Source organism: Salvelinus alpinus, chromosome 3 (assembly GCF_045679555.1).
Source record: "Salvelinus alpinus chromosome 3, SLU_Salpinus.1, whole genome shotgun sequence".
Lineage (NCBI taxonomy): Eukaryota > Metazoa > Chordata > Actinopteri > Salmoniformes > Salmonidae > Salvelinus > Salvelinus alpinus.
The window spans coordinates 52,464,234-52,475,965 of record NC_092088.1 but is presented as its reverse complement, the minus strand read 5'-3'; the positions used below and the strand labels follow the sequence as shown (position 1 = coordinate 52,475,965).

Genomic DNA, 11,732 nt, shown 5'->3' with positions numbered 1-11,732 from the left:
TTGTGGGGAGAACTGAAAAAGCGTGTGCGAGCAAGAAGGCCTACAAACCTGACTCAGTTACACAAGCTCTGTCAGGAGGAATGGGCCAAAATTCCCCCAACTTATTGTGGGAAGCTTGTGGAAGGCTACCCGAAACGTTTGACCCAAGTTAAACAATCTAAAGGCAATGCAAACAAATACTAATTGAGTGTATGTAAACTTCTGACCCACTGGGAATGTGATGAAAGAAGTAAAAGCTGAAATAAATCATTGTCTTTACTATTATTCTGACATTTCACATTCTTAAAATAAAGTGGTGATCCTAACTGACCTAAGACAGGGAACCTTTCCTGGGATTAAATGTCAGGAATTGTGAAAACTGAGTTTAAATGTATTTGGCTAAGGTGTATGTAAACTTCCGACTTCAACTCTCTATATATAAAGTACCAGTCAAAAGTTTGGACATACCTACTCATTCAAGGATTTGTCTTTATTTTTACTTTTTTCTACATTGGAAAATAATAGTGAAGACATCTAAACAATTAAATAACACATATGGAATCATGTAGTAACTAAAAAAGTGTTAAACAAATCAAAATATATTTTATATTTTAGACTTCAAAGTAGGCACACTTTGCCTTGATGACAGCTTTGCACACTCTTGGCATACTGTCAACGAGCTTCACCTAGAATGCTTTTCCAACAGTCTTGAAGGAGTTCCCACATATGCTGAGCACTTGTTGGTTTCTTTTCCTTCACTCTGCAGTCCAATTCATCCCAAACCATCTCAGTTGGTTTGAGGTCGGGTCATTGTGTAGGCCAGGTCATCTAATACAGCACTCCATCACTCTCCTTCTTGGTCAAATAGCCCTTACACAGTCTGGATGTGTGTTGGGTCATTGTCCTGTTGAAAAACAAATGATAGTCCCAATAATCGTGAACCAGATGGGATGGTGTATAACTGCATAATGCTGTTGTCGCCATGCTGGTTAAGTGTGCCTTGAATTCTAAATAAATCATTGACAGTATCACCAGCAAAGCACCCCCACCACATCACACCTCCTCCTCCATGCTTCACAGTGGGAACCACACATACGGAGATCATCCATTCACCTACTCTGCGTCTCACAACGACATGGCTGTTGGAACCAAAAATCTCAAATTTGGACTCATCACACCAAAGGACAGATTTCCACCGGTCTAATGTCCATTGCTCATGTTTCTTGGCCCAAGCAAGTCTCTTCTTCTTATTGGTGTCCTTTAGTAGTGGTTTATTTGCAGCAATTAGACCATGAAGGCCTGATTTACGTAGTCTCCTCTGAACAGTTTATGTTGAGATGTGTCTATTACTTGAACTCTGAAGCATTTATTTGGGCTGCAATTTCTAAGGCTGGTAACTCTAATGAACTTATCCTCTGCAGCAGAGGTAACTCTGGGTCTTCCTTTCCTGTGGCAGTCTTCATGAGAGCTAGTTTCATCATACCTCTTGATGGTTTTTGCAACTGCACTTGAAGAAACTTTCAAAGTTCTTGAAATGTTTTCATATTGACTGACCTTCATGTCTTAAAGTACTGATGGACTGTCATTTCTCTTTGCTTATTTGAGCTGTTCTTGCCATAATATGGACTTGGTCTTTTACCAAATAGGGCTATCTTCTGTATACCAGCCATACCTTGTCACATCTGATTGGCTCAAACAAATTAGCTTTAAACAAGGCACACCTGTTAATTGAAATGCATTCCAGGTGACTACCTCATGAAGCTGGTTGAGGGAATTACCAAGAGTGTGCAAAACTGTCATCAAGGCAAAGGGTGGCTACTTTGAAGAATCTCAAATATAAAATAAAATTAGATTTTTTAAACACTTTTTTGGTTACTACGTGATCCCATATGTGTTATTTCGTAGTTTAGAAGTCTTCACTATCATTCTACAACGTAGAATATAGTCAAAATTAAGAAAAACCCATGAATGAGTAGGTGTGTCCAAACTTTTGACTGGTACTGTATACGCACACAAACACATTGAGAGGCACAGGGTCAGCAGCAGTGCAGCGCCCCTGGATGGAGAGCAATTGTGGGGGGTCAGGTGCCTTGCTCAAGGGCACAATGGCAGGAGATGGTGCATGGGATCAGAGACCAGCAGCCTTATAGCTATCAGTTCAGTTCCATTCCCATTTTTGCGTTGCCTGGCATGGGGGCTTGAATCAGCAACGTTCTGGCTGTGTCTTCTGCCTTTCCCAACACCCCCAGATATATGGAATTTACATCATATGGAGATAACACAAAGATCAATATGTTGCACGTTCATCAAATTGTAGGTGTCAGTGACATGAGTCGACACTTTACGCATGATGCTCTAATTTTAAATAAATCTATTTTTGGTAGCTTGGGGAGGCGATCGAGTGTGCAGCATGTGAGTGTAGGTGATGGGTTATATATATAGAACAAAAGGATCCCCGGAGACAGACCATAGGAGAGACTGCGCTGCGTGTTTGCAAAGCTGTCCATCAGTGCACTGCGCGATTGCGCAATGAGGTATCATTGCGCAAGCAATGGCAAGGAAGAAATACTTGGAAACTAACTGCAGCCAGACATAAAGGGGTGTCTATATTTATTTATCACCCGTCCCCGGAGACAGTGGTTCAGTCCGCATCACATAACATCCATAATACTTGGAAACTAACTGCATCCAGACGTGCAGGGGTGTCTCTATTTGTTTATCACCCGTCCCCGGAGACAGTGGTTCAGTCCGCATCACATAACATCCATAATACTTGGATACCCTTCCTTGCGACTCCACATAGTGAGCCGGCTGTATCGTTACATGGAGACACGAGAAGGACAACGAATTATAATTGTGACACTGTGTCGGATGTTTGTATTTGGACCTCGTAGTTCCAGCACAATGCTATCTTTAATTTATTTCCGAAGCTGGACGATGGATTCAATTGTCAAAAGTCCGTATTTTTGAGCGGGACGCACGCACCATGCACATAGCGGACATAGCTGTCTTTCTGTTTGTAGTAGTGATCATCGTTGTCTCGTTGCTGTCCAACGTGGTGGTGGTTATCTGCTTTATGTACAACCCGGAGATTCGAAAGCAGGTTCCCGGGTTGTTTATCCTCAACCTTACCTTCTGCAACCTGTTTCTTACCGTTTCTACCATGCCTCTAACTCTGGTCGGACTTATCAACAAAGGAAACCCTGGAAGCAGCGGGTTCTGTCAAACTGTGGGTTTCCTGGACACTTTTCTCACCACGAACTCAATGCTCAGTATGGGGGCTTTGAGCATTGATAGATGGGTAGCGGTTGTTTTTCCGCTAAGCTACCACTCCAGAATACGACACCGGGACGCAGTGATAGCTCTGGCATACACGTGGTTACACTCGCTCTCCTTCTCCACGGTGGCCACTTGCCTCTCCTGGGTTGGGTACCATCACCTTTACGCATCCTGTACGCTCTGCAATGCGAGAGCAAGTGACACTAAGACGCAGTTCATCATCTACACTGTGGTTTTACACTCGCTCACTTTTCTCATGACCTTGATTGTGTTGTGTGTAACGTACCTGAAAGTGCTGAAAGTTGCGCGTTTTCACTGTAAACGCATCGACGTGATCACTATGCAGACCTTATTGCTGCTTGTGGATATTCACCCGAGGTAAGCTGTTTAGCCTACTGTTGAGGTGTCCTTGTCTGATTCATTTACTTGTTACATATTTTAAGGTTAGCCCATGTTTACAATTGTTTTGGTATTGCCCATGTGTAGCTTGTTTTTGGTCGCAGGTTCAGGAATGGTTGAAGAATTGCAACATTTACATAGAGCCAACTCTGCAAATAGCGCTGCAGGGTGATTTGAAAAAGCATAGTAAATCATCAATCGATCAAACAAAAAAGATAATGTCAAATAGTATTGTTGTCCATTAGTTTACTTCAATTAGTGGTGGGGTGGTAAGGTGAAAATATACAGTATATTTACAAAAAATATATATGAGGGATTAGAAATGATGAACACAATTACATTGATAGAAGCCATGGTCTATCTGTATTATTAAAGATAATCTATCCCCTAAAAAATTAGCCCACAAATTGTGATTGCACAATGCGACTTCAGTGGCATTACGATTGATTTCAGCACCACAGGTTTGGTCCAAGGTTCCGGTCTCAGATCTCAGGCCTCTTTATCAAAACTAAAATGACACAAACATATTCCAACCCCAAAACTATTCACATACAGATCAAAACCATTATAAATTGTGATTTATATTCATGAGTTGAATAGTCCAGACAGGCATTATTGGCAGTTAGTTAACGAATTGTCATTAAATTTGCCTTGCATTTTGATATTTTGTCATAGGCAATACTATGGTCATGCCCAACATTACAATAACCTACATACAGAAAAGCAAAAATCATTCCGCATTTTAACAATAGTTTTAATCAAATGTAATACATCAAAACCTCTGATGTGCATTCTTGACATTCTTTGAGATGAGATATTCGATCAGTTTAGGCCTACTCTGCCCAGTTTACCTCAAACATTCAAAGAGCTGTTCAGTGAGAGGGATGAGAAAGATGTGAGGAGAGATATGATTGAATCACCCTGAAGCATTTTCTCTATACATCATAGATGCTAGGATAATAGCATGTGTAATTATTTCTGGATAGAGTTAAGATCCATGTCATGAATGGTTTACTGTATTTGATGATCCCTTTTCAATCACCTCCACATTACATAGCTAAAATAATTAAATTAGCCTCAAATCAGTCAATTAATGTGCGTGCACTCACTGTCAGCGTTGCTTTCTTTTACGTTATCTTTCCTTCATCTTTCTAAGATATGCTGAGGTCAACTCCATGTTATTACCAGTCTATTAAAGAATAAGTATGGACCTGGAATTGGACTTGATTTACATAATGGATGTGTTACTGTTCATATATCTTGAACAATCCATTGGCATTGACCTGAGGATGAGCTCTGATACTGTCCATAGAACCATGCTGTTTTCTCCATCAACCTTCATCCCACTCGAGAGGCCATGTTTAAACCTGTGCTCCTATACGTCCCTTGGGGTGATAATGGTCCCCTCTGTCCTTTGGTAGTGTGCGCCAGCGATGCCTGGATGAGCAGAGACAGCGGAGGCAGAGAGCCACCAAGAAGATCAGCACATTCATTGGAACGTTTGTGGTGTGCTTTGCCCCCTACGTCATTACGAGGTGAGCAGATGTTCAGATCTATCCTCAACACCACTGTGCATGTGTGGTAATGTTACATTGTGAGATTGGCTGCTGCAATGACGTCAATTCCCCATCTGAGACCAATGAAAGTTGTCTACTGCCTGAACAAATGACGTGTGCTTTAGACCAGTGGGTAAAATTGTCGAATGTGCAATGAGGACAACTGCTTTGTGCTAATGAATTTCAATTCAGACTGGAGTCGGCCATAGTCAATTTCTACAACCTCATCTTGTTATGTTAAATTGATCCGGTGTCTAAATCACTAATCAATCACCTTGAGGGTGATTTTGTTGTGACCATAGAAGGAGAGGTTCATAGATGCATGTTTATTTTTTTCATGAGGTATAGGATGAAACCCCAGGCAAGGGAGAAAGAATATAAGAGAAAGAGAATCCATGAGAGAATTACCATGAGTGGACGTGTGATTATGAGTAAGTCGGAGACCATGACGATACTTCTCATTAAACCTGCATTCAATCAGCTCCAACCCTTCAGAAGCGGATACAAAATAACCGTGAAGAAGAAGATCACATCAGTGTGTATAATGATAGAGAGATCCCCATTGTGAGTTTGATAGCTGCTGTGAATCACACGACCAGTGACCTTACCTAAACATTCTGAGAATAAGCCTTGTCCTTGTGTACCACCACTATACAGCGGTGTAAGCACAATGAGACAAACAAGAGCAACTCCACATCCCCTAACATTCACTATCGAATCAGAGCCATGGCATTTTCAAGCGAAATGTTGAAATTTTTGAAAGCTTGTTAATAAAGAGTTTCCTCAGGACATTAGATTTTTTGACATCTGTGTTGTTTTTTCACTGTACGGTGGCCTATGAAACATGACTTGTTTCATAGACCAGCACTGTTAAGCTAAACACTGTTAATAATATAACTTATTCTGTGTGTCTGTCATGGCAGAATTGTGGAGCTCTCCACCCCAGGACACATAAGCCCTCATTGGGGTGTCCTGTCCAAGTGTTTGGCCTACAGCAAGGCAGCCTGTGACCCTTTTGTCTACTCACTGCTCCGAAACCAGTACAGGAAGACATGCAGTGACCTGGCTAACAAGATCTTGAAGAGGAGCTCCTTTAACTCCTCCGTCCGCAGGGTGGAGAATGGCAGGGCTACCGATACCAACAACACCAAACCCACCCAGTGAAGGGCCTTGCTATTGCCTGACTATGGCAAGATGGAGACATTGAGGTACCTACATACCTAAGTACTGAGTCATGGTTGGAGAGCGGAGAGGGTTGAGCAGACCTTAGAAGAGATTGCTGCTACGTATCGATTTCGTACTTTTGCAATGTTGAGTGTGGTTAAGTGTTGCTCTGTTATCTCATGGTGTGACCTGAGTGAGGAAAAGGTGACAAGTCATTAAATGGGAAGATATGACAGAGAGTCATGTGGGTCATGAATTACTGTTGCTAAGCCAGTGAGTCACTTGTAGTTCATTTAAGTATGTTAATTAGTGTAAAATGTTTTCATTCCAACTGAGTGGTTTTGACAGAGTGATGTCAAGGTGTACCACATATGACTTTAGATAAAACAATTTAGATTTTGATATATGTTGATAGTGTAGCAACACCACCAGGATTCACTATTCCTGATGGTTTTTATTGGAACATTTCATTACAACCCGCCCTCATATTTTATAACATTGTTTAGTTGATTGCAGTGCTTGACTCAAATGTTCTATTGCTTGAGTTCCTGCACCTCTTATAGAATATACAGAATATTAGCTCAAAAGTATTGTGGAGTGCCTGCACCATATAAACAGTACCGGAACCCCAAATGAGTACCAGCACCTATTTATGTCCAAGTCAAGAACTGGTTGATGAGTCATAACTTGTTTAGAAGATATTGCCACCTGTTTGAAGTCTGAGCCCAATTAGTTGGTGTACACAGTAGCATGCCCTAATTATGACTCAGCTAGCTAAGATGATGTAGGTGCAGGCCAAAAGCCTAGGGGAGAGTTCCCTTACAAAAAAAAACACATGAAAGAAAAAAACACATGAAAAAAAACATGAAAAACACGTGGTTTTTAGACACCTGTGAAGATTCGCATGTTAATGTTTCACATAAAAAAATATCCCCAAATGTGAATTTTATTTACCACTTCCAGCTCCATCTGGTCTCCCATCCAGGGAACGATCCTGCTTAGTTTTAGAGGCAAAGCAGTAGTGGGATGCAGGGTTCTACAGTGAAAAAGTTTGGCCCCCTTTCATTTTCTCATATTTTTCATATTTTAATAATAGTGCATAATATTAGATAAAGGGAGCCTGAGTTTACAAATAAAACAAAAAATGTATACTCATTTTATTTATTTAATTAACAAAAATGTAATTGCCCTCTTACACGCAATATCTGGTTATGCCACCTTAAGCTTCAATGACTGTAACCAAATGCTTCCTATAGTTGTTGATCAGTATCTCAGTAATTTTGACCCAATCTTCCATGCAGAACTGCTTTAACTCTGCGACATTTGTGTGTTTTCAAGCACGAACTGATCGTTTCAAGTCCTGCCACAACATCTCAATTGGGATTAGGTCTGGACTTTGACTAAGCCATTCCAAAACTAAAAATGTTTTGCTTTTTAGACATTTTCATGTAGACTTGATTGTGTGTTTTGGATCATTGTCTTGCTGCATCACCCAGCTGCGCTTCAGCTCACAGACGGATGGCCTGACATTCTCCTGTAGAATTCTCTGATACAGAGCAGAATTCATGGTTCCTTCTATTAAGGCAAGTCGTCCAGGTCCTGAGTCAGAAAAGCATCCCCTAACCATCACACTACCAACACCATGCTTGACCGCTGGTATAAGGTTCTTACTGTGAAATGTAGTGTTTGGTTTTCGCCGGACCCATCTCTGAGGTAAATCAGTTCTGCATGGAAGAGTGGGCCAAAATTCCCCCACAGCAACGTGAGAGACTGATCAACAACTACAGGAAGCGTTTGGTTTGAGTCATTGCAGCTTAAGGTGGCACAACCAGTTATTGAGTGTAAGGGGGTAATTACTTTTTCACACAGGAGCATTGGGTGTTCCACAACTTTCTTTATGAAATAAGTATGTAATTGTTGTGTTATTTGTTCACTCAAATTCCCTTTATCTAATATTAGGTTTTGGTTGAAGATCTTATAACATTGAGTATAAAAAATATGCAAAAGTAGAGAAATTTAGAAAGGGAATGAATGTGCCAATAGTTGCAACTGGAAAAAGGCAGTGAAAGGAAAGGCCAGGGTAAGATAACCAAAGATAGGGAAAATTGCAGGACAGAAAGATTGCGTTATCATAATAGTTTTTTTCACAGAAAAATATTTTTGCATCCATTTTTACAATTAATTGTTTTTTCATATTTCGATTTTTTTTATTGCAATATTTGTTTTGCTTTCAATACTTTTGGGTTTCGTTTTTTGTTGTTGTTGCAATAGTAAGAATTTTGTTCTCAACTTCAGAAGTTTTCCTTGTTATTAATGGCACAAAAGTAACTCAATCACTAGAGGATTGCACCATATAATTACAGTATTACTCAGTTACACTATTACTCCCCGACACAGTTTCAGTGAAAATCTGTGGGAGGAGGCTGTAGAAATGCAACTACTCTCAAATCCATAGCCTACCCTATGGATGCAAGGACCATTCACGATATCAGAATTATAGATTTAACCATGTTTTTAGGCTTTACAATGGTTGTTTACATTTTCTTTGTTTACAAAAATTTGAATAAAACAAGCGTATATTTTGGGTGCTGATGGGGTACAACAGTTGAACTAAGCTCATGAGGCATTTGTACATTGTTGTCTTTAAGAATCAATGGGTACATATTAATTTCTAAGTAAAAAAATTGATGTAGCAACTAAGGATTGCCCCTTTAACAGGCAGTGACCTTCATACTGTATAGCAGAACTGTCACCATTTGAACGTGATCCATTAACCTGCCCCCAAAAATGGATTAGGTTCACTGTCCTGCGAATGTCCCGTAAAATCATTCCCTTGTCACACTTTCTCCTGTTTTGGGCTTTTTAGGTGTGGTCACCCTAATTCCACTGGTGGAAACATTGTTACTGCAACATGTTAACACAAACCTTTCACATGTGAGGAGAAAAAGTTGGATTTTTCTTCCATGTGAAACTGTTAATTAGATAGTCACGTGATTGTTTTTCATGTGAACTTGCAATTCCACAAGTGAAAGTGAGATTTTAGCGTGGAGTTTTTTTAGAAGTGAAACTGCAAATGTGATTCTAGGAAAACATACACAAAATGTATAATTTGACCAACTATTTAGGAAGAGGTCATTATTTCATGGCATCTGTGAAGGAAGAAACCACATGGGAAAAAGTGGTAAGCAAAAAAAAATTATGCATTTTCACCAAGTCAAAATAATGTATTGTGTTAATTTTTTAAGAGGTTTCATGGTATATAAACCAAAGTAGATACTTTTAAAATTGCTTTATACATCAGTTGGGGTCTCGATAAGCATCAATATGAGGTCCTAAACCTAGCATGAAAGTGCATCCTAGCTGTGTGGGCTAATAATATTATAGTCAACATATTTGCATTGGGATAAGTTGAGCCAATGGCCATGGGGTAAGTTGGGCCAAAGGTTGAGCCAATGTCCAGTTGAGCAAATTGAATTGTTTTCTTCCCAGGCTTAATTAAAGGCATTATCACTGGGATATGAGGTAACAACAGGGCCTGGCATCTGTTAAAAGTGTCCAAAAAAATACAATGTGTTTGTTAGGTGGAAAGCCTGTGTTAGAAGATGCTTAAAATGTTTCAAAGACAAAAAGTGATTGTGATTGTGTTGAATTAGGATTGGGAAATAAAGATAGACATGGTTATAAAAAGGTAGTGATCATATTTCATTCAGTACAGAAATTTGTAGGCGGCTTAACTTACACTGTCCAGCTGCCAAGAGACCAAAATGGTTTGGACAAGCGATGTTTTCAAAACTGTAATGTTTACAATCATTTTGATCATTTTCAGGGATACACAACATCCTGAAATACACTGAGTATACAACACTTTAAGAACACCTGCTCTTTCCATGACATAGACTGACCAGGTGAATCCAGGTGAAAGCTATGATCCCTTATTGATGTCACTTGTTAAATCCACTTCTGTCAGTGTAGATGAAGGGGAGGAGGCAGGATTGCTAAGCCTTGAGACAATTTGAGACAATTGAGACATGGATTGTGTAAGTGTGTCAATCAGAGGGGGAATGGGCAAGACAAAATATTTAAGTGCCTTTGAACAGTGTAGGTGTCAGGCGCCCCGGTTTGTGTCAAAAACTGCAATGCTGCTGGGTTTTTCACGCTCAACAGTTTCCCATGTGTATCAAGAATGGTCCACCCCCCAAAGGACATCACGCTAACTTGACACAACTATGGAAAGCATTGGAGTCAACATGGGCCAGCATTCCAGTGGAATGCTTCTGACACCTTGTAGAGTCCATGCCCTGACGAATTGAGGCTGTTCTGAGGGCAAAAGGGGGGGTGCATCTCAATATTAGGAATGTGTTCCTAGTGTTTGGTATATCTTTGTTAGAACGAATACTATATTTCCCTTGACAGAGTGAAGCTGAATGTAAAAAAATGGCTCAACTTACCCCACTCTCCCCTACACAATTGAGTGCCTTTCAAACTAAAGATCAAATCATAGTGAGAGAGATAACATGTCTCTGTATCACCAATTGGAACATCTGGATGGATAACTACTATATATGGGAATATAAAGCGTTTGATAGTTATTTTCTTTGGTATGATGCCTTGTGTGATATACTGGAGCTGCAAAGGAGCTGGTAGGCTTGTAATGTGGAGTTATCAAACTGTTTTTGAATATTATTATATTGTATTATGATATCATGTACAAAACAGGGTATTTCTTTTTTTTATGTGATAGTACAGCAGTCATATCCGTACCTTAAAATGTGTTTTAACACATTCTATTTTTACATTACCAACACCCTCAGTATGACTACTTCATCTATAGAGCAGTCACCTGAGCATTCTGTAGATTACATTTTCACTTGTAAAGTTTATTTTGGTGATGTTGGTAACCAGGGTAAAGTGTATCGCTTTCATTTCCTTTGAGTCTGTGACGCCCTACAGTAGATAGATGGAAAAGTATATGTATTTTGTTAAAAGCCGTCAAAGCAGTGTTCAATTTTGCTAAATACGTTTGTAACTTTATTAAAATAAATGCTGTGCATTTCAAAAAAAGGGAGAATGCCTCGCTCAGGTTAATTTGTGTGCATAATGCTTTTGATGGTATCATACAGTAGAGCTGTTCTTATTTGCTACCGTGGCATGATAATCAAGTCTCTTTTAAAGTTTTCATAATTGGCCATTGCACTCACACAGAATACGCTAAGGAGATCAGTTTCATTGTTGTTCAAAACATGTTACTGGAAAATAAGTATTGAAAACTACTAGTCCTGTTTCTGATGAAGTGGAAAAAACAGGGTTTGACAGCTGAAATCTGTGTGAATTTCGTTGCTATAACAAGACTGACCC

General features: G+C 39.8%; 1 protein-coding gene across 1 annotated transcript; it reads left to right on the top strand.

Moving 5' to 3' along the window:
* The first annotated feature begins 2,683 nt into the window (after window positions 1-2,683).
* LOC139570922 (G-protein coupled receptor 26-like) lies at window positions 2,684-11,419 on the top strand. The gene is made up of 3 exons (XM_071393256.1): window positions 2,684-3,636; window positions 5,079-5,192; window positions 6,137-11,419. The coding sequence occupies exons 1-3, from the start codon at window positions 2,966-2,968 to the stop codon at window positions 6,375-6,377; spliced, it is 1,026 nt and encodes a 341-aa protein (XP_071249357.1). The 5' UTR covers window positions 2,684-2,965; the 3' UTR covers window positions 6,378-11,419.
* The last annotated feature ends 313 nt before the right edge of the window (window positions 11,420-11,732 follow it).